The sequence below is a fragment of the Uloborus diversus genome, chromosome 3 (genome assembly GCF_026930045.1).
Source record: "Uloborus diversus isolate 005 chromosome 3, Udiv.v.3.1, whole genome shotgun sequence".
In the NCBI taxonomy this organism is placed as follows: domain Eukaryota; kingdom Metazoa; phylum Arthropoda; class Arachnida; order Araneae; family Uloboridae; genus Uloborus; species Uloborus diversus.
Window position 1 is genome coordinate 196,848,401 of NC_072733.1, and position 27,250 is coordinate 196,875,650.

Here is a 27,250-nt window from a genome sequence, read left to right on the forward strand (position 1 = left end):
ACAGTACTACAATTTTTAATTCTGGTAAAAGGGCTTTTTTAAAAAACTTTTTTCGGAAAAAAAAATCCGTTAAATGTATTTAAACTTAAATACCATGTGCAAACTTAGTTGGTCGTATTATACAAATTATTTTAAGATTCACCGTACAAGTTTATTTCATTTATTAGTTCATACATTAACTCATTCATTTGTGTATTAATTTTTTATTCAGTTATGAAGAAATTCTTAATAGGTATTCATTTTAATAATTAATGGATTCGTTATTCATACATTTATTATTTTGAGCAACTCTTTTTTTTTTCAAAGTAATTTTTTAATGAAAAAATAGAAAATCTTTCATTAGAAAACTATTCCAACTATTACTTTGCTTCATGGCACAGTTCATTAGTTAGTTAAAGTAATAATTTTCTACTTTAATTTGAATGTATACTTTTACCGCCAAAATTAATTTTTTAAATTTAATTTCCAATTTGTTTATTTTGAAAAAATGAAATTTATATTAACTATTTCACTTTGTCCTATATTCCCTTGCTATGTGAGGTCAGGCGTTTTGCTCCGTGAAACTTTGAAAGAGCCGTTGTAGAAACAGACTAAAATGAACAATTAGCTCAGGTTCTATACATTTTGGTTCGTATACAATTATAAGGGAAAATTTTAAGCTTCAATCACTGCTTCATTCATAATGTATCATTTTTCCAAAATACCTTAGAGTGCTTATTTAATGTTTGCAATATTTATTAGACCACAAAACTGCATGTTTTTCTTTTATGCGACCCACTATAGGAAAAATTCGCACATCACTTCCATGAAAAATAACTATAGCAATAATCTACTATAATAAATATGATGGGAAAAAATCATTCAAATACGGTTAATACGCCAAATCGTTCGAGTGGAATAGATTTCTAACCGTTCTGTCTGGCTATTTTCCGTAAGCTTATTTAAAAGCTCCAGAACACACTGAAACATTTGCTGCAACTTCTAAGTAATTAAATAGTGCTGTTCGACATATCACAGCAAACTATCACTAACTTGAATCTACTTATTAAACAGTTTTTGCAATAACCTCTTAATTGAAACGAGAGTTAATAACACCGGAGGGATACGCGTCCAAAACTTATTTTTGAGCGACTGCATTTTAATGAAAACTGAATTAAATAAATACACTAAAAATTCTACTTTTTTCACAAAAGATTCAATTTTCCTTCCGGCATTTACAAGAGCTCATTACCTATCGAAAAACAATCGAAAAACCTCAATTACTTAGAGTCCAATTATCTAACAATAAAGCATTATAAAATGTAAATGACTTTATTAAAGACGAAAGTCTTTCTCCGATACGCATGTAAGCAAAAATTCCACCTGAAAGCTTACAAGTTCTTTCAGGAAGCAAGCTTTTTAAACTTCAGTATTTCTTTTCCATTTGGCCTTAATTAGGAATTCTTCTAACTCAATGATTGCTTTCTGAAATCTTTCCATGCAATTGATATAGAAAGTATTTTTGCAATAACTGGTATCAAACATCTTGCTCATTATATTGTAATGTTTGAAATTTAAAAAAAAAGAGAGAGAATTTAGCCACATTAATATTTGTTTCTATCATGTCTCAGACAGGTCTTGACTCTGGTTCTTGTCCACTATAATATTAAAATCTGTTCGCGTCCGTCTGTCTGTCTGTCTGTCTGTCTGTCTGTCTGAAGATCGATCTTCTCGAGAACCACTGCGAATCGGGAGTCAAACGAGATACCGGTCAATTCGAAATTTTCCAAAGAAAACAATAGGACCAATCTCATAATTGTACGACTTTAATTAGCGGAGATATTAATTAAAACGTTAATTAACATAACGCTATTCAGGAATTTTTATTTCTTTCATGTTGCCATTTTGCATATGGGTGAGCAAATAAAATTCTAATAATTGTGTCAAAAGAGATTTTTTGGCTGCTGTCCAAATCTTAAAACAACGTTTCCATCTAGAATTTCATTTTAAATTAGTTTAAAATTGGTTGCTCTATTCGGACATTTATCGTCTGTCCTTTCTTATTTTTTCACATTCAACGTTCTTAACTCTTTTCAGCATATGAAAAATGTTTCTTTAGTAATGTTTATTGATTGAAGTGTAAGTTTATCATTCACCGGCCTCATATTTGGGTACATTTAGGATGTGCGACTAATCATGTTTATTTTGTTGGACTTTTTTCCGTCACATGGGTGAGTTTTCGAATTGTAATAAATCTCTTTTTCCTTCCTGTTTCGATTTTTGCAATACAGTTTGTATCGTTAAAAGAACACGTTAAATTAAGATTGTTTGGATTTCTTTAAGTGAAACAGAGTTGAACAAAAAAGATTGTTTTTAAGGATTTTAACTAAAGCTTAATTGGAATCTGATGGCTTGATATTAAATTAATGCTTATTGGTATTTAATAAGTCTTGGTGCTTTAGTTTCGCGTAATCAACAAAAAAGTGCGTGTCATTTTATGTAAAAAGCTGATTGTAATTGTACATAAATATTTCAGATATATTCTATCAGATTTAATTCAGTTTAAAGTGAGCACATATTATAGTTGAGAATGCATATATTTTCATCTTTTGTGCTAATTGAAAATACTCATAACTTGTATCATTGATAAATATGATTAACGTTAAAGAGGTTTTTGCCAAGAATATGCTCTACTGGTGTTTTGCAAACCTTGTAAATAATTACGCGTAATTATTTACTCCTTAGCGCTTTAGAAACTGATGTCAGAATAATACAAAAACATCAGTTGAACAGCTCTTTCTTTTTTTAAGTAGCCCGTGCAACGCCGGGCACGCAGACTAGTATTTTAAAGAAATGCAGTGTCAAACTCACCAATAAGAAGAAAAAACTAATAGTATCCGTAACATTCAAGAACTGCAGATTATTTAAAAGCACTATCATCATTTTAAAACTGTAAATTCTAAATGTGAATTCCACTATTTTTTTATAAGTAGTTATGATTTCATTAAAAAAATAATCATCCTAAAATTATTATACAAGAGCTGTAGTTTACCAATGTTCAATATCGTCTCCTCAGAACACCAGTAGGACATACATGTATGTTACTGTTGCTTCTGGGATTAGTTGTATTGCGATTGCTCTGAGGCGGCGATATGGCTTCCCCGGACGCCGTTAGACCAATCTAAAACATCTGATCGTAGCTTAAGTAGCGAAACCTCCGCCATTTTGGGACAAAACGCCACTTTCGTCCTATCTTTGCTACGATGAAGTAGTGTGTTTCACTTCTCAATCGTGATGCTTCTTGACTGTGGGTAAACATGGGGTTAAAATAAGAAACTACAATCAAGAAGTTGGGGAGGGTGGCCCAAAGCGAGTAGGTTTTCGAAGAACGCTCGAAAATTGTAGCTTTTTGGATTTTTACCGCAACGATTTCGGTTTTATTTCCTAGGAGGGTTCTTGAACTTAAAAATAAAAAATTATTTTTGTATTATTTCAAACCCAATATTTATTTATTATCAAGCTTTACAAGCATTTGAAAAACCCGCTTTGCCCTACCAGGGAGCCCAAAGCGGGTAAGCTTAACTAATTGTGATTAGGTACATTTGCCAATCAAATATGAAGTTATAAATTATTCGAAAAGTTGACTAGCTACCTGCCATTATAAAAAAAAAATATATTGAACAGTTGTATTTATCCAATTTAAAGTCAGCCTATGTGTTTATAAAACATGAAGAAAGATCTGATTAAATTAATAGACTAATTGATCGCCATCCTAAAAAATAACTTTTTAACGTTATACTTATCCTACTGTAATAGATAATCTAAGTTAGCACACGAGTCAAGAAATTATAAATAAATATATGATTAAATTCTATACCCGCTTTGCCCGAAGACGTTTTTTATTGCAATACTTATAACCTTAAATTTAAAAATGAAACAAACGAAATGAGTATCGTAGTTTGTAGCTGGATGGTGTAACGTAATGCTATTGAAAATTTTAAAAAATAAGCTGGTCTTCTGCTAATCACAAGTTACAAAACTTAAATTAGAAATGTATCTTTTCTTAAATTAGAAATGTATCTTTTTTTTTAATTTTGAGCCTGGTTGTGCCATTCCGCTTCACTGCTGCCTCGTTGGAACTGATTAAAACTCCTCGGCGGTATTCATGTAACACGACATACGTATGCATCGCTGCTTACACACCATGGGGGAGGGGGTATACGAAGGCCTACCGCTTTAGGCGACCTACCTGCTTTGGACCACCTCCCCTGAAGCACGTTACTTCATCAAAGAAGGCATATGAAGAAATCGACGCTTAGCCGCAAGATGGCGAACGCGTCGCTTAAGCTATGATCTAGGGCTTTAGGTAGCCCAATCTAGACTGTAGTTCAATTAAGGGGACAAGGGACCTTATACATTCGGAAAATCAACCAAATTTCACAAAAATTGTTTTTGCGCCAAAAAAAATAGAGCTTAGTACCAGCTTTGATAATCCATTTTCATTTTTGCGATATTATGATTTTTACGCATTTTATTTACATTTTTAAAAAAGGGGGCGTGGTATTTAAAGGGATAAAAGTATCAGCTGATTTTTGTTTACACGTTTTTAATCATTTTTGGCTCGAAATGCTCCCACCGCATTATTTTTCACTGTATCGCTTCAAAATTTTTTGAGCACATTAACAGTCTTATACTTCATAAAACTGGGCATTACTTTACCCAAATACAAAAATTTACTATTTATCCGCTGTTAGCAAAGTAGCATACGTATTAAAAAAACGTAAAATTCTATTCATAATTTGTTTTTTTTTTTTTCTAGTTTATATATGCACATAGATTGAATTCAATGCCCATTTATGTTCATACGGATAAACTACATCTGGAAAAAAAATATTGTTGGTTTTCGTTTACATGAATTGCGCCTGGAGTGTTTTCAATTCTGCCCATGTTGCGTTCCATATGCCTCACAAAACACCTTTTTTAACCCTAAAATTTTTAAATTAACATTTAAAATGTCTAATATTGATATGAAAATATTATTTTTGTTCTATTACTTCAAATACATGGTGTAAAATTATAAAATTGAAAAGTAAAATTCAAAAGTCCCTTGTTCCCTTAACAGACTGTAGTTCATTCCGCACTCCATGCGTCACTTTGGTTCACCGCCACTGTGATACGGTTTCGTAGATCATTCAAATCTTTGGAAAGAGGTGGTACGTGAGCAGTATCTTTCTCGAAATGACAAATTAAAAATCGCCGACTCACTTCCACTGAATTAACGAATGCCAAAAATATGTTGTGTTCCTTAGCAGCCATGTCTTTTACGACTGATGAAGTTAGTAATTCAGTAACAACTGACGCTGCAGCACAGTATGGTTCTGGAGCACCCTTGTGGTAGTGTTAAAAATTTAACAGAATCCCCTTTCAAATATATCTTACAGAATTGAAGAATAACGTACAGCGCAGGAAATATAACAATTTGAATATGTCTTTTTTTTTAATTACCGTGTACTATTTTTGGAGCACATAGTGATATCATCAAGGAGTAGTCCACCAGGAGGTATTCTGATTTTCTCCGAAGCGATACGAAAAAGCGAAATTGCTACTGTAAAATTCCTATCACATGTAAATGCACCGAGCAAATTTTATGCTACTAAGATCAGTAGTTTTATTGAACCTCTCAAAATAATGAATCAAAACTCATTTTTGTCTTGAATCCATGATTTAAATAAAACACTAAAGTATCTCTAGCCTAACTTAAGTTATTTAAAACATTTTAGTTATCACTACGCAAATTTCGTCTCCGAATTCCCAAGTTTATACATTTAACTTTCAAATATGATACTTTTTCACACGTTTTATAAATTTCAGTTCTATGAATCCTTTAACTCATCTTTTTAGCATTACTGAAAGTAAATATCATTCCATAGTAAGACAAGTCTGTAAACACTCCGAGTTGGCAGTTATTTCCTATGTTTCTTTCAGAACGATGTTTCTCCACAAAGCTGGAAAAAAATTACACGCGTCAATCGAACACATATAAAGACTCTAAATCCATTTCCAGTTTTTGCTTTGAATCTTTTTGAAGCGTTTTTGTGAAATATTTATAGACTGATAAAAGGCTTACTCTTATTGTTTGTAGGGTTTTCATTTTCCACCTTTTTCTTTTCTCTGAAACCTATGAAAAATGTTCCTCGTCGTTTCAATCGTATGTTCCTTGAAAAATAAAGTTAGGATTAGTACTGCACTTTACATTATCATCCCCCCCCCCCCCCTTTTCTTGTGTGTGTTTCTTTATTTTTCCGTTTTTGTGTTCAATGTCAAGACATTATTTAATATTTTATGTGAATGTTTTTCTCTCCTTCTGTTGAAGACTTCACACACATTCTGTAGAGAGAGTTTTCTAAAGCGCTGCGAATGTTGATCAAAATATTCCTCTCTACCAGAAAGTTTTTTGCTTTAAAATGTGTTTGTACTGCATTAAAGGCCTACAAGAGTCTAAAAATGCCTCCAAGGCACGACCTTGAGTGTTCATTAATTACGTGCTCAATATACCAGAAACGTATGAACTATTCGGGGTAAGACGCTGTCCTCACTAGCTCAATGTAACTGCGAATCAACAATGACTGGCCCTTTAGCTGTTTTAAATATTTACGAAATAGAATGTTTTTTATTATCCTTTGTATTAATGATTTTTTTTTCGCTTGTGTGCATCATTCATTATGATTATTTTTTTTATGGATTAGGGAAAAACGACCAGTGTATGAACACTCACCGTAATTTCATTTTCAAAAAGTCATAGCGCCATTAAAAATTGTAGCATTTGGCAAATAACAGTAAAAACACTTTAGGTTTCTTTTATACTAGTTGAAAAATTCCAGTGACTTTTATGGTTCTGCTTTAGGAATTTTTGTGAATTGAAATGGAAAACAGTGCTCCGACCCAGTGAATGAACATCTCAACCAGTGAACAAACACATTTTTTAGTTGTTTTCCATCTGGAAATGTGTAGAAGGAAGTTACTACCAGGGCTTTGGAATCTGAGTTGAAGAGTCGGAGTCGAACTGGTTTTGGGGTAAAGGAATCGGAATAGGGAGTCGAAGGTTTAAAACTCCAAGAGTCGGAGTCGAACATTTTCCCTCCAAGTTCGCAACTCTGCTAGTGCTTGCGGATAAGTCGGACTGATTTTGCAGCAAAAGAATCAGAATTGGAGTTGATCATTTTCCCTCCGATTCCACAGCACTGGTTACAACTGCCAATGTATCTAAGAAAAAATTTTGGAAACCTTACTTTTTCAAAACATATTAGGTGTTCATTACAGATCGGTCTATCCTGCCTGTATTATTCTTTTGCTGAAAAGAATCCAAGCCAAAATAATTTTCACCCACTGAAAAAACAAATAGTCAAGACATCATTTTTAATCGCATATCCAGTAGGTATTTTAAAATTCGAACTTCAGATATGCAAGGTTGATTGCTGTAGGTGTTGTAAAACGTCGTTCCTTTTGCTTCCTTTCTCTCGAAAACGCAGATTGTTTCGCTTTTGTCAGAAGAGGTATTATATATTTGAACTTCTTACCTCACCTGGTTTACCGTAATGCATTCATGAAACTATTTTGAGGCTACGAGCTGGTTTAAAAATGATCTAAAGTTATTCAACTAGATTTTTCCCTTTGGGTGACTTGTGTTTCTAAGCACATGGTTAAAAAAATCTAATTTATTGTTTCCATGAAGATTTTTTTTTATCTCAATACAAGTTGCACCGGCCTCAAATTCAGCATTTTTGGATTTTTTTTCACATTCAAATTCGGCATTAACTGTGATGATGAATGATTAGCAGATGCAAAACATCTGATATTAGATTAAGCTTATAGTTTATTTATTGTTCTTGGGTCTTGGTTCAAACCTTCAGTTTTAGATCATACATATTGTTTTCAATGTCATCATAAAATACAGTGGTGGGTTTACATGTTACGGAACCCGTCGCAATGCAATTTTGGGAGACCATGGGGATGAGCAGAGCCTCATAAAATATTTTTCAGGAGTCGTTTTGGATCGTTTTTGGAGTCGTTCGGCTCTCCTATTTCGTGCAGGTCCCTCGTAAATACGATATTTGCAGCATAGTAAATCTGCCACTGATAAAAAATACAACAATTCTATAACAGCGTGGTTTACTAATAACTCTCTGTTAAGATAAAAAACACTGAACAATGATTTAACAATTTCATTTTATACAAAATAGAAGACATCACTTACCTTCTTCAGAAATTCTCGTGATTCTACATCGTTCGCTATTTACCAAGCTTTCGTAATCAGCGATAAAATATTTATTGTTTTCTGTACGGTTTCAGCTGGTTTTGAAACTAAAGTGACTTTATGTGTTGTGCATTCTCAGAAAAGATATTATGTTGAGATTAATGGTCCATGTCTTATTTGAATCTCGATTGTAATGACAAAAGCTGAAAATCACTTAGCAAATGCAAGGAAATCTTTTGCTACCAATGTAAATATCAGACGCATAGATTCTTGCTAAAAACGATGTTTTAGAAAAACCAAAACTAGTCGTCTATTTGCAATCGATTCTCTTCAGTAATTTTTTGTTTTATAATATCTGCATGTCGCAGGGCATACGGAATATTTAAAAGTTCTTACTTAATCGCATTTACTGTATAGAAAAATTCTATCCCTTGTTGTTCTGTCCCCAATGTTCCAATTTATTGACCAACATGTTACTATCATTGGTAAGGTTAAAACCTCATCATTTACGTATGTTACACACACAAACTTGATAGTCTCAAATGTTGAAGACGGAAGTATCAAAATAACAGCACATTTTTATAAGGCTAAAGCGAAAAACCTGTTTGACATTTGTTGTTTCAAATTCGTTCGAAGTTGTCAGTGACATATTCTACCCGAAAAATAATTTGTCAATAAATTTTGAAATCCTTTCTCACTAAACAGGATAGCAAATAATTTATATTTTTCCATTTTAAGTAGAACACCCCCCCCCCCCCAAAAAAAATGCCTTCTGTATTTTAAATATAGTTGAACTGAGATCGTATGATTACTTTAGTTGTTTGGGCGTAATTCAAGAAATAATTCGCAAAAAGCATAAATTTTTAACCTGTTTGATTGAATTATCTTTTTATTATGCATTTATCCAATAATTCAGATGGTACTTAAATAAATCATAGTTTCCAATAGTAGTTTCTTAATTATTATCTGTATATATTTTGTAACATCAGAAGCCTTTTAATTTTTACCGCTAAAACTTTAGTCGCATGTGAGAATATTATGCATCAAAACGCAACGAAAGATAACAAATGAATAATGGGATCTCCTATCAATGTATTTTGTTTCGTTTGAAACAAAAACCTATTTTGAAGTTAGACTCCACAATATATAACTTAGTTATTTTTCTAAATGTTAATTTTACACTTTTATGTCCGGTACTAACTTGAATTTTCCTTTAATTACAATTTAATTGAATTTTTCAAGCAGAAGAAAAAAAAGGTATTTTAATTGAAACGTAAATTAAGATGAAAGAGTAAACAACTAAACCTAATCAAATTATTCTTTTCATTAGTTTTTAACGCAAAGTTTATTTTTAATACTCTACAAAACACATGAACATTTTTTATAGAATTAAAAGCATCTGTTAAGAAACAGCATTCAATACTAAATACCATTCTATATCATACGGCTTTAGATTTTTTCTTTAAATGAACAGCAAGGAGCAAGCTGAAAAGAGATATGTAAAAATTTATTTCAAAAAAAGTAAATGTGATCGATGAAACAACGTGACTGATAAAACATCTATTAAACATTCTAGATAATTTTAACTTAGAAGTTTGGTTTTATTTTCATGAATACTCATTTGGAAATAATTTTAAAAAATGATAAATAAAATTAAAAAAGCGTTTTCCGTAAAGAATTCACTCGAGTGTGCTTGAAGACAATAGTGCTTTGATATATAAAAAGTTAGGTATTGTACTGTAACATACACTGAACTTAATGTGTATCCTTTACAGAACATGGAAACATACATAAATAGAGTACTTCTGTACTGTATCTTTATACAGTTAAAACCAGTGTGCATGTGTGTGTCTTTAGCCCTATCTCCTTCGAACTAACAATGTCTACCACGTCAATACTGGTTGGTACCATACAGGACATCCAGGGGAAGTCATTCCACAATGTCTAACCCCTCTAAAACTTAAGCGGCCGGAGATAATGAACAGCCAGGATATCCTGAGTACAACCTGTTGTAAAATCATCAGTTGTCACACGGCAATGAACCACCACAGGATCAGTAAATGCCTCATAGTGGCAGTAAATGGTGAATTTTTTGTGAGAAAATGAATAAACACACAACATTTTCCTGTTAAGTAATGTAAAATATTTTGTTTTCTTGATTCTTTTTCTTTCTATTTCTAGGTGCAACTTGGCTTCGTTGCAAAAACGACACGTAGCAATTGCTCGACTGAAGCATCCAGCAAATATGGGTAGAACATTGCATGAAGTGCGCTTTTTTATTCTGGTTCTAACGCCAAGCAAAGAGGTAAATATACTAAATTATCAATTTAGTTTGGCGTCAAAAGCACGAACAAAAACCTTTGACACAAGTCAAAGTTACCCTAAGGTTATTTGTCCTAAGATTCGCATGCAACTGCGGTCGTTTTTTTTTTTTTTTTTTTTTTTGCAAGTGCGTATATAATATAGAGCAACATAAAAATCAACAGAAGTATGCAAGGGTAAATGACCAGTTAAGGGCGCGTTTGCGGTGTTTTTTTTTTTTTAATTTTATTTTGATTGTTGTTAAATTGTGATGTTGCAGTTCTAGTTCATGAAAAAAAAACTAATTCTGACAGTGGACTTAGAAATTGCACTTATATAACAGCTGAGAAAATGTCATTAATTTTCAACTATAATTTATATATTTTTCTTTTACGCGAATTGTAATACACAGGATTTAGCAGTCATGGACTCACTTGCTTAGCTATAAGCATACTAAAACTAGCAATGATCATGCTAGCTGAATCTAATTATTTTCAGGAAATACAAAAATGGAGGGGGGGGGTGGATATTCAACTAGATTAAAACTTATTTTTCTTGCAATGTAAAAAAAATTTAAAGAATCTTGACACACCAATTCAGCCAACATTAAAATTAAAAAATGCTTAACTGATCAATTACCTTTGAAATGTTCGTCTGAATTTATTGTTCGAAACTTGGCTTATGTTTAATCATCAATTCTAAATAAATGTATTAATCAACTAATTATGTTCCTATGTAAAGAAAGAAAAACAACGTCAAAAAAAGCACAAATTTGCAACTAATATCCTAGAATACTCATGACTTAAAAAGAAAAGAAGTATATTCGGCTAGTAAACTTGTTCAACATAGTCTTCTCCCCTCCTCAGAGTACATAGAACTGAAGTTTCTTCTAAAGTTCATTTGCACGTGAACGTGAAAAGAACTCGTCTACTCTTTTGGTCTATATTGTGGCTCTGGTTGATTGCTATATGACCTCGACAATGTTTACCTCTTTTTGGAGAGGTCAGTGAAAAAGGAACGTGATGTCGCTGCGGATTTTAGTGGGAATACTTTTTCAAAATTTCTACTAAAGTAGCCCAACTCAATTAGGTGACAATTACCCTTCTCTGTTAACCGAAAAAGAGGTAAACATTGTCAATGTTATAGTTCAACTTAACCAGAGCCGCTTTGTAGTTATGCCATGAGTTGCATAAACTGTAGTACGTCGTGCAAGTTGTGATTGCGTGCTTGTGTTTCCTAACATGAAGTCTCTACATGTAGATCTAAAGCTCACATTATACTGTTATTAAGTTTTGCTAAAGTTACTAAAAATACTGATCTTATAGATTTAAAAGTAAAATTGACTAAAATTGATCAAAATGGGCTAGGAGAGAATATTTAAGTTATCTTTGACATCCGCATAAAATAGGTCCCCAAAGGAAGATACTTTTTCTTCAAGGCATATTTTTTCGTAATTTGCTAATAAATATTAAAAAAACTAGTAAAAAATTTATGTATAAAGATTAATGTAATTTCCCAGAAATTAATACTCTTGGAATATCTTTTTAGGTAAGTCAATCAATAGCCATCAAGCTATTGTACAGAAAAAAAAAGAGTAGTTATTTTATTATACTCTTACACTTTAAAAAATAATAATAATAATATCTCTTCAGTTTAGTCATCTTTGACTTCCTGTTTCGTTTTCTAAAGTTGAGTAGCCTTTTTTATGCTTATTTACTTTGAAGGAAATCGTAGTTGTACGAGAACAAGTCTAGTATAATTCAGAATCAGCTTTCCCGACCCCTCACTTGTTACGATCAAATCATACACATTAGCCTAAAATGTGCAAATTATATTAAATTCTTCACATCACCAACGCAGCACTTTATTTATTTATTGTTTTCTTCTTAATTCATCAGTTTGGGTAAATCACGCTATACATACTGAAAAATGGTCATTCTGATGGGAAAACAGCTGTCTGGAATTTATATCGCAAAAGATGCCTTATATGATATTCGCTTTTTTTCTGCTGAACTAAGTATACGTTTTCTTTTCATAAATTTAAATCGGTAATCTAACGTTTCAAATTCATTTGAATTCAAAACAATACAACGAAATTGAAATATATTTTAGCGATTAAAATGCATTTTTACTGTTTTTAACAGAGCAATTAACTTCATGTTTATAACTCTAATAACGTTTTAACGTGTAGAAACTAAATCCCACTTCCTGGGAAATTTAAATTATTATTTGCGTGTCAAAGCCTTAAAAAATTAATTACTTTCAAATTATTAATTAAATGAAAAAAATGCAAAGGCTTAAATTGGCGACAAGAATTACATGGGTATATTGTACGACTTTATTTGAATTATATTGAATTTATAATATAGCGTTGTAAACTAAATTCATTTAAGCAGAGTCGTATAATATGCATTGGTTTTACATTCATAGACCCGTATTCGTTATAGTCTGAAAATTAATTTCTGCAGGACCTTTAATAAAATACACCCATTGGAATTCAGCTTTCATTTTCGCAGAATACTTTGAAGCTATCTTAAATATTACATCTTTACAGGGACATAAAACCAGTGAGTATTTTATATAATAACTACACAACCTGGCAGAATTAATATTTATAATTGATTTTGAAAAGTAATAAATATTGAAAATGCTCATCAAGAGTTTTCTAAATATTTACTCCAATCATCTTGCATAACGATAAACATTTCACTTTTTGGGACCTCAAATTGAACTTACAATTGTCTTTCATGATAATTTGAATAATAAAATTTCTTCCCTTTATTTTAATCATAGTTTTAAGAAAAATTCATTTATAAACTTCCTGTATTTAATAAAATAATATTATTGCTCCTTCCTCCTAAATTTCACAAGAAAAAATGTAAAATTTGACTACACTAATAACCAATTTAAACGCAATATAAATTTTTTAGAATTTGATATGAGAGAATTTTTATATCCAAATTTTACAAGTGATTCAAATGTACATAAATAAAATGATTAAATAATAAATAAATATTTTTTAACAATGTTAATGCTTTAATCTGGGCGCTTTGTATTACGCTGTCAGGTCATTAAGAGAATTAAACCTTTAATAACATTTTCAAGAAGCATCTCCCTAAAAAGTACGGAGCTAATTTGGTTCTTCTTTAAAATGCTGCTTTGATAGTCAATTTAATACAAAAGGCTTATTTTCCCCCCTTAATAACAAAAGATGAATGTATCTTAATATGTTTTGTAAATCAACACTCACCATTCTACGTAGTGAATAATACTTCAAACTTATTTATTTGAACTATGCATTATTAAAACATGTTTTTAAACCTGAAGTTGTACATTTCATAAAGTAAAACCTTAACGGTGCGTATAATTGAGTTTTGAAACAATTTTTCTACCAAAGTATTTCAATTGCGATCTTTTTAAAACACTGTTTTTAGAGACTAGTTCCACTACAAAGTGTAATGCAAAATGTTAACAATCCTTTTAATAAGAGCCAATACTGCTAAAACGTTTTACATCAAAGAAAATAAAAATAAAATTACAAAATAAAAGCAAGATGACGACAGAAGAACATGATGTTTCAAAACTAGCCCCAGGCTACTATGAAGAAGTAAATTGATGTTCTATCCATTGTATTTCAAGAGGGAATTGTTGAAAAGTCTTGTAGCTTTATAATCAGCTACTGTATCTGATTCTACTTATTTTAGAGCTGCGTTATTTCTAATTTTTGGTTTTCTTTAATTTTCTAAGTAAAACGGGAATAGCGACATTTGGTATTAAGGGAAAAGAATTTTTTAAAATAAGTTTCTGATTAATTGGTTCATTATGGAAAATTCTCAACATTGCTTGATTATTACATTGTTTAAAATCCATTTTTACTTGCATTTTTCAAATATATGGTTTAGAGAATCGATTGTAAAAAAAGTGGGAAGCAGGAAAAAAGTGATATTTGTAATCACTAACTAGAAACACAGAAAATTTAAGTGTTACTAGAAGTGTAGTTTTTTGAAGAACAGCAAAAATGTGACTTCTTTTATGTTTTATATGTTCAAGATTGATTGGATAACTATAAAAACTAACAAAATTGCTTGATGATTACGTGATTTAAATTAAATATTTGGTTGCATTTGTTCTAAAATATGGTTTAAGAGTATTGATTATTAAAAAAAAGCAGGAAACAGTACAAAGAAAATGATATCCGTCTCACAGATGTACCTTTCGGAAATAAATGTAAATGGGTCATTTCCCCTTAGCACGATTTGGATAGGACAGCGAATGACACAAATTGTGACAGGGGATAGACACTTAGATGAAATAATACATGTTACTGAAGGTGTTGTAATCTCTCTGGGAAAAGAAAACGCTATTTTAATGAAATTTAAAATTAACCATTGTGGGTGGTTTGCAAACAGAAGTTATTGACGTTATTTTTTCTCTTACATGGGACAGGGAAATGACGGAAAGGGAATGATAAAAGTTGAGTTTAACTTACATATTTTTGTAATAACTACATGCAACAAAATATCACTTAAAGTAAGGTGGAAAAATTCCATACAAACAAGAATCGATCACTCTTTGAGTGCTTATTACAAAAATTAATTATCAGAGCCAGGGTAGTGACAGTCATTAAAAATACATAACAAGATTTAACTAAGGAACACCGATTTATTCTTGACTCTTTTAATTTTAGCTATTACCAATTAAGGTTATTTCTATAATGAGGCCACAGCTCAAAGACAAAATAATAGGTTAATATAACTATTACCACATGTGAGAATAATTAGTTTTATTCTTCGACAGGGGAATGAAAACAAAATCAAAGGACTTTTTTTTTATTTCTTCAGAATAGTGCAAATTTTGAAGTCTTTATTTTTATACTTTGCACAATAGTTGTTAATATATTGAATAACAATTTCTTTACAAATACATATGGACTCGTGACATTTGTTAGAAATAATTTTGCTTTGAGATGGGGGTACGGACACACAGGAGAATGACATTTATCATGTAAAAAAATTATTTAAATGAATAATAATAATAGTTAGCCAATTTTACAAACATCAAAACATGTTATCAAAGCATTCTACCATCAGTTCGGTTTTTAAGCAAGTTAAATCGTCATTTTTGGAGCAGGGACAAGAATGTTGGAAATTTCAAGAAAATTACCCATTGGTACAAAGTTTTACCATGTTAAAATAAACGGGTTTTTTTTTTCGATTTCAATGCAACAACATAGCTGTGGTTTAGAGTCCCAAAGAATTAAGATTCTATATTTATTTAAATTTGGGTAAGAATTAAGCTGAGGAGAATTTGTCATTTAAAAACTGTATTTTCTGGCCTATAAGAAGATCGGTCCCGTGAACTTTGCGTCATTAGCAGGACTTTCATCTCGAGATGCTTTACACTAAGCAAATAAGTACAGTAAACTCCCGATTATCGGTGTTCGGATTATCCGCGGGTCTCTTCACTTTTTTTTTCTTCAACAGTGGTGACTTATGATTATGTTATTGCTCGTTTTTATCTTTTACATTTATTTTTTACAATAAATGTCATTGTTTTTATCTATAACTTAAATGTATGTGAGTTTTATTCCTATTTTTTAGCTATTGTTTACACCAGTATGGTTTTTTACCTCTAATTCGGAATATCCGCGGTTTCGCTTATCCGCAGTTACTGTTCCACCCTAATCCGCAGATAATCGGGAGTTTACTGTAACCTCACAACAAAATAAATTGGAATTGTTCCTTCTATTTTGTTAAAATATATTTTTTTAAGTTCTACACGATTCATCATGATAAATAAATGTCTTATTTCCTGATTTTAACAATTACAGAACAAACAATCCAAGTTCCTTATGCCATGAAGTCTGTTAGCCCAGTAACATGTCAAAATTTCAATGCAACTGGCTCACTTTTACAAATGATGAGACAAATACAGGTAGCTTGATATTAGGGAAACACTGTACGTAACTCCTTTCTTAAGCTGTCTTTAAAGCCTCAAACAGAAATTGCATCACACAGTACAAAATCACTCTTTATGTGTTCAACAAAAGTCGTTATGATAATAAGAAAAGTGCGCCTGTTTTAATGGCAAAATATTGTATCTGTAAATTTTCATAAACTCTAATTTCCATGCCATAAAACATGTAGTAGGGGAATGAGGATCAAAATGAAATAGCGGGGGGGGGGGAGGGAAAAGGTGAAATATTTACTCTACGCTTGCGCCACCTATCTGGTAATGTTTTAATAATGTAGTTGCACTTGTAGTCTATTCCAGTCAGGAAAAAAATACTACAGAAGATTAAAACTTATGATAATACAGGCAATTTTCATAAATTGGTACTCTTATTGTAATATTTGATGTATTAGTTAATATTAAGCTTATTTCTCTTTTAAATATTTTGCTCTCAAGTTGTCGAGTACGTGCGGGGGCAAAGTAAATAGAGCAAAGTGAAATAGCTTATTTCGTTTACTTACTCAATCATTTACAGAAACGCTTACGTATTCATGTATTAATTCATGTTCATTCCGTCATTTAGTAATTCACTTATTTATTTATCCATTCACTTATTTTCTTATTCATTCACTCTTTTACTCACTCAAATTGTTTTTCGTCATAAATTACATAATTTATTAAATTTTCGTTTATTGTCCCATTTTCTTTTCATTTATTCAATCAAAATATTATTTACAGATTCATTTGATAAAAAATACTTTTTATAATCAAACAGAAAATATTTCATTACAAAAATATTTCATTTTTCACTTTGCCCCATGAAAAAAAAGTGAACATTTTCCACTTTTTTTTTTTTGAAGGCTCAAAACTACTGCCAAAAAAAAAATAAATGTTTCAATGCAAGTTTTATTATAAAATATAATGTTATTTCTTTTTGTACTGTAATTTTCAAAACACATTTCCAATTGGTTCATTTTTAGAAAGCTCAGTCATCTTAGCCATTTCACTTTTCCCCACATTCCCCTACTATAAATTAACTCTCTCTCTCTCTCTCTGAGTATCCCGCAATTTACATGAACAGCGTAAGTGTAGCGAAATTTGTTCATCCCGCGATTTCTACGAGCACGGCTTATCTTTAAAAACAATCGTTTAAACCAGAGGTTCCCAATCTTGTTTTATTCCGTAGACCTCTTGCAGGATTTTTCTGTTTTTTGTCGGCTCCTACCTAGGTCTAGTTCCAAAGTTAGTCGGGCAGTGTAATATTTACATTCGAGCGTTTTAAAACAGTATGGTAAAGTTTTGCCCAAGATGTTCAAAAAACAGAATGTATCAAAGTGTCATGGGACACCTCAAAAATTTACTTGACAGTGTGAAGGTTTATAATGAGGGTTTTAAAATGCCTTTTATATTATTTTTTTTAACCTTCTAGAACTCGCACCGTGAACAAAATACTCGCACCAACAAGAGAAAAGCTTTTTTTTTCATCGAATATTTTACTCTCACCTGAATAATACTATCTTGAAAACACTTCGTGTATAAAATGAATAGTAAATGAAATATTTTTTGCAAGTTCACAGGCCCCTCAGATAGACGCGAGTTCTGACGCGGTACGTCGCATACGTCTAGAAACCGTTATAATCAATGAGCAAGCGCACATGGTAAAAGGAAACTGAATTTCAATGTTAAAACTTGAACTCCTTCCCACTCTTTTGGGTGAGTTGGGGAAAAAAATATGAGCATTATATCCAAGACTTACACTCTCTGAGAGTAACTGGGTACGTAAAATTTGGTTTTATGACTTTTTTTCCGAATGAAGTCATGTTGACTTTTATCCCATCATGTTTCCTTGTACCCCAGAGAGTAGAACGTAAATGGAAATGCGCCATTTAATTTTTCCATGAGGTTTATTAAAATAGATATTCGCACTATACATATTCAGAATAGATGCTTGAGAAGTTCTACACCAACAATAATCAAACTGTGGTCCTTAAATAGCATGCGACCCGCTGAATCGTCCAAATATACTCTGACAGCATTTGAAAAAAAAATCAAGAAATGTGATTGTGCACGAATTCCATGTAAATGACATCCAAAGGTTGTCACATCTAATCCATGTAAATGACATCCAATGTTACAACTTGAACTCCTTCCCACTCTTTTGGGTGAGTTGAGAGAAAAAAAATTATGAGCATTATATCCAAGACTTACACTCTCTGAGAGTAACTGGGTACGTAAAATTTGGTTTTATGACTTTTTTTCCGAATGAAGTCATGTTGACTTTTATCCCATCATGTGTCCTTGTACCCCAGAGAGTAGAACGTAAATGGAAATGCGCCATTTAATTTTCCCATGAGGTTTATTAAAATAGATATTCGCACTATACATATTCAGAATAGATGCTTGAGAAGTTCTACACCAACAATAATCAAACTGTGGTCCTTAAGTAGCATGCGACCCGCTGAATCGTCCAAATATACTCTGACAGCATTTGAAAAAAAAATCAAGAAATGTGATTGTGCACGAATTCCATGTAAATGACATCCAAAGGTTGTCACATCCAATCCATGTAAATGACATGCAATGTTACAACTTGAACTCCTTCCCACTCTTTTGGGTGAGTTGAGAGATAAAAAATTATGAGCATTATATCCAAGACTTACACTCTCTGAGAGTAACTGGGTACGTAAAATTTAGTTTTATGACTTTTTTCCGAATGAAGTCATGTTGACTTTTATCCCATCATGTTTCCTTGTACCCCAAATGGAAATGCGCCATTTAATTTTCCCATGAGGTTTTTTAAAATAGATATTCGCACTATACACATTCAGAATAAGTGCTTGAGAAGTTCTACACCAACAATAATCAAACTGTGGTCCTTAAGTCGCATGCGACCCGCTGAATCGTCCAAATGTACTCTTGACAGCATTTGAAAAAAAAAATCAAGAAATGTGATTGTGCACGAATTCCATGTAAATGACATCCAAAGGTGCAATTTACTTTAAGATTTAGTTTTACAAAATTATTGAAGACCGAAATTCTTGTTGACATTTTAACCAGAGTGCCGGATTTGTGGGGTAAGTAAAAACACCTAAACTGCATATCAGAAAAAAAAAGCTGGAAAGGTGAAATTCACTACTAAATGTTTTTAAAACCTTTGACATGACAAGTAAAACTAGTTGAAACCAAATACTTCGTATTTGTGGACCTGCTGGCGAGAAAAATGCAAGAGATGACTGAAGTTTAAAAACCAACATTTTTCACAGTGTCAACTTCAAACAATGATGACGCTTACAAAATTGTTTTTAAACACGTGGAACTCTCAGCATGTCTTCTATCAGTAAACTAGTTTTCACTCACCAACAGTTTAGTTTCAAAACTTTCTACAAGTGGGGAATAGGTTTTTCGATTTACCCCATTTTTTTTTCTTTTACTGCAGCTGATCCCCTTTACAGCGCAAACAAAACTTAGTCACCTCCTGCATTGTTTTCAAAATGCTTTTCTTTTTTCCTATTGTAAATTAAAAAAAATATTTTCCTTGTATAAAAGTAATCATGTTAAATCACCCAGTGCAATACATGGTCTTCAAACTGAATCAAAACTAGCTTGAACTATTTCTTTATCTATACCGGAAATACGATATGCTCTCCGAAATATTTTCACAAGTAGCCAAAGAACGACTCAAATTGAAATTTTCAAGGAAAACCATTTTACCTCACTGTAAACTCTGAAAGAACTTTTATGAATTTATTATTATTTTTGGCTTACATCCAAATAATCACAAAGAAGTGCATATTCATGTGAATAACATAGATGATGAAATTTCTCGTAAAACGGTATTTTAGATCTTCTTTCCTTTTCTACATTACTTTATTACTTCATACAACTAAAGCATGTTTTGGAATACGCAGCAAACAGTTTTGTAAGGCCAATTTCGTTTTAAAATATCGAATAAAAAAAGGTTTAAAATTCTAAAAAATGTATTATTGCAAAATGTAATCAAATAGTTGAAATTTAAAAGTAAAAAAAAAATTCACATAAAATTCATGATTATGGGATGCTATTTATTTCTGTTTTAATTTAAAACTTTTTTTGGTTTTACCATGGCACATTTTTTAAGCTCCTATAATTATAGGTTTCTCAGTGTACTAGCACAGAGATTGAAAATAGAAATGAATAGGTCAGGGTAGTATTGCATCACTTATTTTTCATTCTAGAATAAAAAGAACTGCTTAAATCCCTGAAAAATCCCTAGGAAACTAGGATTCCATAACATTTTCTTGTAATGGATAGTTTTCTCTTGAGTAATATAGGAACGTTATTTTTTTAAACAGTGTATTGTGTTTCATTTTAAAAGAAAAAAAAAGGATTGCCAAAGCGTTTCATTTGGGCAGAAATTTATTGCTTCAGTAATCTAGCAGTTTTTCGATTATTTCAGATCCATGTCTATAAGAACAGGCTTTTTCAACTGTCATATAGTTTCCGGTTACTAGTTTTTTTCTTTTTTTTCTTTGGTGGTTCCTCCTCGGCAATTCTTCTAATATTACGAAGCAAACTTTCATATTAGTGAGCGGTATGCATCTCCCTCCTTGTTTTTATCTTAAAGGGTTAAGGTATTTATTAAACAATAAAATTTGATGTGTTTACCTAAAAATAAAATCAATTTTTTGCATGAGCTGATTGAACCCTTTACTATTTGCTCAAAATAGCTGGTGTAATCAAACAAATGTTTTTGACGAAGAATATTTGATTCATCTCTCAAATTGCTTTGGAATCGATCCTACAATTCTGCTGCAAAAATAGAATGTAATTTTAAAAATGCTGTCATCAGTTTTATCTCCTATGTTACAATTGTTCAGTATTACACAGTCAGTTTATTTTTCACAGATAAATCACAGAACATAAAATGTTAAAATCTATTAACTTAAAGAACTATCTTGTAGTTCAAGCAATGTTATGGAAAATAATTTAGCCAATGAAATATTTCCGTCAGGTTTTCGATAGCATTATAATTTCTTCACTAGCTGAAAATACAGGAACGATGCACTGACGCTAGTCATTAGACATCGATTGGTTATAATAATTTGCATGTTTTAAAGAAAATGTTTTGCAATGGAAAGTATTGAAGAATTGGGGAACATTTCGCTGGTAGTTTCTTTGAGGAGTGAACATTCAGAATGTATATGAAGCTAAAGTATTAGTTACGGTACACTGACGTTAGTCATTAGTCACCTAACTGTAGCTTTTTGCAAGTTTTGAGGAAAACTATTTAAAAAAGAAAGGTTATGAAAATCGAAAGACATTTCTCAAATATATATTTGGGGGGGGGGGGGCAGAACATGTGATTAATAGGTTTTTTTTTAATTTTACGTAGGCAGGACCTAACTTGAATGAGACCCCCCCCCCAATGAGAGTCCCCCCCCCCCCAATTACAAATGAGAGCCCCCTCCCTTTTGTAAAAGAATTGTCAGAACTTTTTTGCATCAGATGAATTTAAGGCTATTTACATGTGAAAATGGTTTGTAAAGACTAGACTGCAGTGCTAAGAACAAATGAGGTATCTGTAGATGAGATGAAAAGATAACTTGCTATTTTAAATTTTACGAATCTGTGTATTTAATTCAGATATTACTTATTCACAAAAAAGAAGAATTTCCCACTCACAAATGACCATAGAACATTGTAATTACATAGTATGATCACGTAATTGAAGCGTGGAACTATATTTTAAAGTAAATATTTATTCGAAATAGGATTCATTTAACTCAATAGAACGTTTTGAACCGTCAACCAATTTATTCCTAGACTTTTTAGATTTAGTTTTGGGAGTGTTCTTCAGCACCTGTGTCAGTCTGCTTTAGTGGCTGGAACATCATCGTAAAAAAGTCCATCCATTGCAGTTTTCAGTTTCGGGAACAGAAAACAGAATTGTGTCCTCGATCATCCTCTATATTCACGTGATATAATACCGTCGACTATTTTCTCTTTACGAAACTGAAAACAGAAATGAAAGCAGCTTTATAAGATGATGATCCAGCCATTCAAACAGCCGTGACACTGCTACTAAAGAACATTTTATAAACGGAATTTAACAAGTCAATGGATAAACTGGTTGACCGTTTAAACCGAGTTCTCTTATTTTGAATAAATATTAGCTTTAAAACATGTAACACGCTTATGTTGTTTTTTCAATAAAATGTTTGGATATTTTTAGATCACACTGTGTAAGTAACGTCCGTTACAAACAACCATCTGTTGATAATAACTAACTTTTGCTAAAACGTACAGATACGACTTCTGTGCTTAAGGGGGCCTGGGACACAAAAATCGTCAAATTTTGCATTTTTTATTACTATTATTATTATTTTATCATTTAAAAAACTTTTCCGTTTTTTCTGCTAAAAAGGACGTTTGAATCTTGTTTCTATCTTAATTATAACGAAAGATATAATTATTTTTGTTGCATGCATTTAACTAATATTATACTTAACTTTAAAACTTTAAACGCCTCTTTCTCCGTGACGCAATTTTTTCTCGATTTTTTGCATTCAAACTCTTATAAGTCAAGAACTTACAAAAGTAAAATAATGAAATTTGGAACATATCTTTTTCAAACAGTTTACTTTAAATTTTATTCTGCAAATTTGAAAAAAGAAAAACGTTTCCTGCAAAAAATATGATTTTTTTTTTTTTTTTTGAAAAAAGTATCTTCGAATTTTTCGAAATTTTTCTTCAAATATTTTCCATTTGGTATTGAATTTATATTTTTTAAATCGTCAAACAAAAATTAAAGCTTAGATATTTGTGCATAATTTCTTGAAAAAAAAATTGAAAATTGACTTAGATTATTTTGAGTTTTTACGATTTAACGTAACACAATTAAAAAAAAAAATAATTTAAATAAAATAAAAAGTTTAATACGTTTGTCATGATTTTGTTTATTAAATAGGTGGTGAATCAGGGCAGAAAAAAAATCAAAGCTCTAAACTGTTTAACAAATTTTTTTAAACATGTGTCCCGGACCAGCTTAAAACAGCAATATAGCCCCCCTCTCCCCCACTTCTCTTGTAAGAAATTTAGCTCTGTTCTCAGCAATCCACTCCGTCACATGGCTCGTCATTTACGATGCACCGCAAATGACAAGCTCTCAAAACGTAATTTGTAAAAGCCTGATGAACAAAAATTCATGTGCTAATTGTATGAGCAACATATATTACACAACGGCAAGAAAAGTGACCCAACTCAAAAAAAAAAAAAAACAGCTCATCATTTTATAAATTTACATTTTAAAGTTAGGAAATACTTTTGAAAAATTAACTAAATGAATAAATAAACACTTATTGAAATTTTACTTCGATCTTTTGTCACTAAGCGTTGTGATAAATAGAGAACTATCAAGCGATAAAGAAGCACACCCTCGTCATAAATATTGTGCTTAGTTTGTAATGGAATTTGTGCAGTCTGGATAGCTGTTTGTACATTATTTTGCACCCTCATCATTCGTTTAGAAACTTCCCCAAAGTACTAAGACATCAAATACGCCTCCGACGTATTTGATGTTTGAAATAAAAAATTGATGTAAAAAATATTGGAGAAAACCAAGGTTTAGGCAATAGTAATTTTCAGCGATTTAGTCTCAAATATTACAATAAGTGCAAAAAAAATTGTATTGTGAAATTTACTGGTTAGTTTTTGTTGTCTAAATTAATAATGCACACTGAAAAGTCAAAAATTTTTCTTCTAAATTAAAAAATTTTGATGATGTGGCACTACTGATTAGATCGTTTTTGCGCTACCCACATATCCAAGCTGAATTTGTGTGAGCTTAGTGGAAAGAACATTGAATTTAGGTTTTGAATCAATATCTACTACGTTTTTCTGAAATTTTAAGTTGCGTCACTTTCCTTTGTCATTGAATGTTAGAATTGGCTATGACGTTGTTAAGAAAAGAAAAACTTTTTTTTCATGAAAAGTATACAACTTATTAGTTATTATTAAGGGTCAGCTATGTAAAATAAAAAAAAAAAAAAAAAACTCTTCACAACAGCAACTAAATTTAAATTTCCCTCAAATTTATTTCAGCTCTCATTAAGGTGTTTGTTTTCCAACAATTAATCAATTAACTGAGCAATACAAAAATATTTTTCACTAAAAACCCTGTTTTTCTCTCATACTATTTCAATCACAAAATGTTTGATGAAATTAATGATTCACAAATAACTAATAGTTACGCGCTTAAACGTTAGTGATCCATTAAAGTTTTATAATTTAATCACAATAAATAAACGGGCGGTACGTCGGAGGCGTATTTGATGTCTTAGTACTTTGGGGAAGTTTCTAAACAAATGATGAGGGTGCAAAATAATGTACAAACAGCTATCCAGACTACAGAAATTCCATTACAAACTAAGCACAATATTCATGACGAGGGTGTGCTACTTTATCGCTTGATAGTTCTCTGTTTCTCACAACGCTTAGTGGCAAAAGATCGCAGTAAAATTTCAGTAAGTGTTTATTTATTCATTTAGTTAATTTTTCAAAAGTATTTCCTAACTTTAAAATGTAAATTTATAAAATGATGAGCTGTTTTTTTTTTTTACCATTGTTGAAATATATTTACGATTGTGTGAAGAATACGTGTAAGAAGAGTTGGGTAAGTGAAATTTCCTAACTTAAAAGTATAAATTTTTAGAATGATGAGCTCGTTTCTTTCATTCTGTTGATGTGTATTTACGATTGTGTGAGGAATAAGTGTAAGGAAGAGTTGGGATAAGTGAAATGGTAAAATATTTTACTCTGGTGCCACCTAACTGGCAATATTTTAACTATGTCACTAAACATATAAGGGAATCCACGTGTCTGATCCATGATCTCAGTTTGTTACCATTGAAGATCAAAGTACATGATAATAAAAGTTATTTTTAAAATTTAATACTCATATTGCTATTATTTTGTGATATATCAAAAATAACTTTTCTTATTATAAAACTATGAAGTCCCTGCTATTAACATTTCAAACACCAAATGAGATCTACTGATTGTTGGTACAGTATCTATCAATTTAATGTTAGGCATGTTTTAATTTCAAATATATAGTATAATTTAGATGCATGCTCCGCAAAGTGAAATATTTTATTTAATATATTCATTTCATTTACTTATAATTCATTTACGTATTCATTGATTCCATTCATTAATTCATTGATTACTTCTTGTCTTTACTCATTTATTAGTTTATTCATTGATTTATTTATTTATTTAGTCGCATAAAAATATTTTTGATAATTAAATGAAAAATATTCCATCAGAAAATTGTTTCATTAACATCTTCTCTCATCTACTTTAAAATAAACTCAAGTACTGGTATTTTAAAAATAAAGTTCCGGATGGTTCATTTTGACAAATGTAATTGATCTACTCTATTTCACTTTGTGCCACATTCTCCTGTTTGTAGAAGCTTAGAAATTTATCTGTTATGAAAAACCAACTTGTTAATTTTTCCAGAAAGGGACCAAGAATGCTTTGGAGACGGGTCGCACTTTCGCCACCATCTTCGCCGATATGGATTTCCGACAAAGACTGTTGGAAGTGCACAGCGAAGCTGAATTCAAGAACGTCCTCCTCAAGCACGCCCAAGACTTGGCAGCCGAGCAAAGCAACCCATCCAAACGCCTCGGAACCCATGACGGGGACCTTGACTTTGATGTAAGCAATAGTTCTGTTGCTTTCTTAGCAATAACCATCTAAAGAATAGATGCGCTAGTTTTAAGTAAATAAATTAAGCTGAGAAACCTGTTCGTTACTAAAGACACTGGTAGAAATTATTTTATCATTCCCATTACACTTCTAGTTAGAGTCGAAGATCTGATTTAGACTGACCTACCCTCATCTAGTTTCCTCATAAGTCATGTATAAAAATGTTTAGATATTATTCACACGATGGAGTTGGTTTGTCGAAACATAAGTGGTCAAATCATTGAGGTGTCCCGATTTGAAGTTTCGATAATTGAGTAATTCTATAAATTTTCTGTGAGTATCTTCAAATTTTGCAGAAATCAGCAAATTTTCTGCAAATTTTGTAAATTAGAAATAGATCTAAAATTCCCGCAGATGACGCTTATTCGGCTCAATACTCAACACTTTCTTAAGAAAGAGATTATGTGGTGCCTTTAAAAAAATTCTACCAGAAATCTGCAGAAATTTTGCTGACTTCTACAAAAATTTCTTCATTAATTTGAAGATAACTGCAGACAATCTGCAAAGTTATTCTAATGAAGCATTCATGCCTAAAAATGTAAACCAGTTTCCTTGATTTTAGAGCGTTAGATGAAAGTTGGACGCTGGTTATAAACTTAGAACGCATACATATTTCCTACCACCTCAGATAATGATACCACTCCAGTGAACTTAATTAAATAGTTAAGTTTTATACGCTTTTAACAGGGGCATCAGCATACCTTCTGTGCATCTGTAAACACCATAATATTACATTGCAGTTATACTAATTTTAAACCAAAACAGTTTATATTTAACGTCTGGCTAAAATTAATATAATCTGAATAATAAGATCGGATGGGAAGTTACTCTAAATTTAATACCATATGGTGAGGAACATGTTGCACGCTGTTTTGAAAGAGTTTCCCGATAAAATATTTACCTTTCAACTGCTTTCGCAGAAACTTTAAGCTTGCGGTAGAAAACTATTGTTCTTCGCTATTTGTTTAGAGTTGTTAAGCTTTAGAAAGTTAAGGAAAGTTCTTTTATAGA

The 27,250-nt window shown here is 31.4% G+C and overlaps 1 protein-coding gene across 1 annotated transcript in view; it reads left to right on the top strand.

Annotated features, from left to right (window-relative positions):
- The window catches only part of LOC129219366 (solute carrier family 4 member 11-like), a 718,088-nt gene that overhangs the window by 599,588 nt on the left and 91,250 nt on the right, over positions 1 to 27,250 (top strand). Inside the window, exons 7-8 of the mRNA XM_054853742.1 lie at positions 10,415 to 10,538; positions 25,988 to 26,188. Of these exons, the coding sequence (XP_054709717.1) occupies positions 10,415 to 10,538; positions 25,988 to 26,188 (325 nt within the window). The remainder of the gene's footprint in view (positions 1 to 10,414; positions 10,539 to 25,987; positions 26,189 to 27,250) is intronic.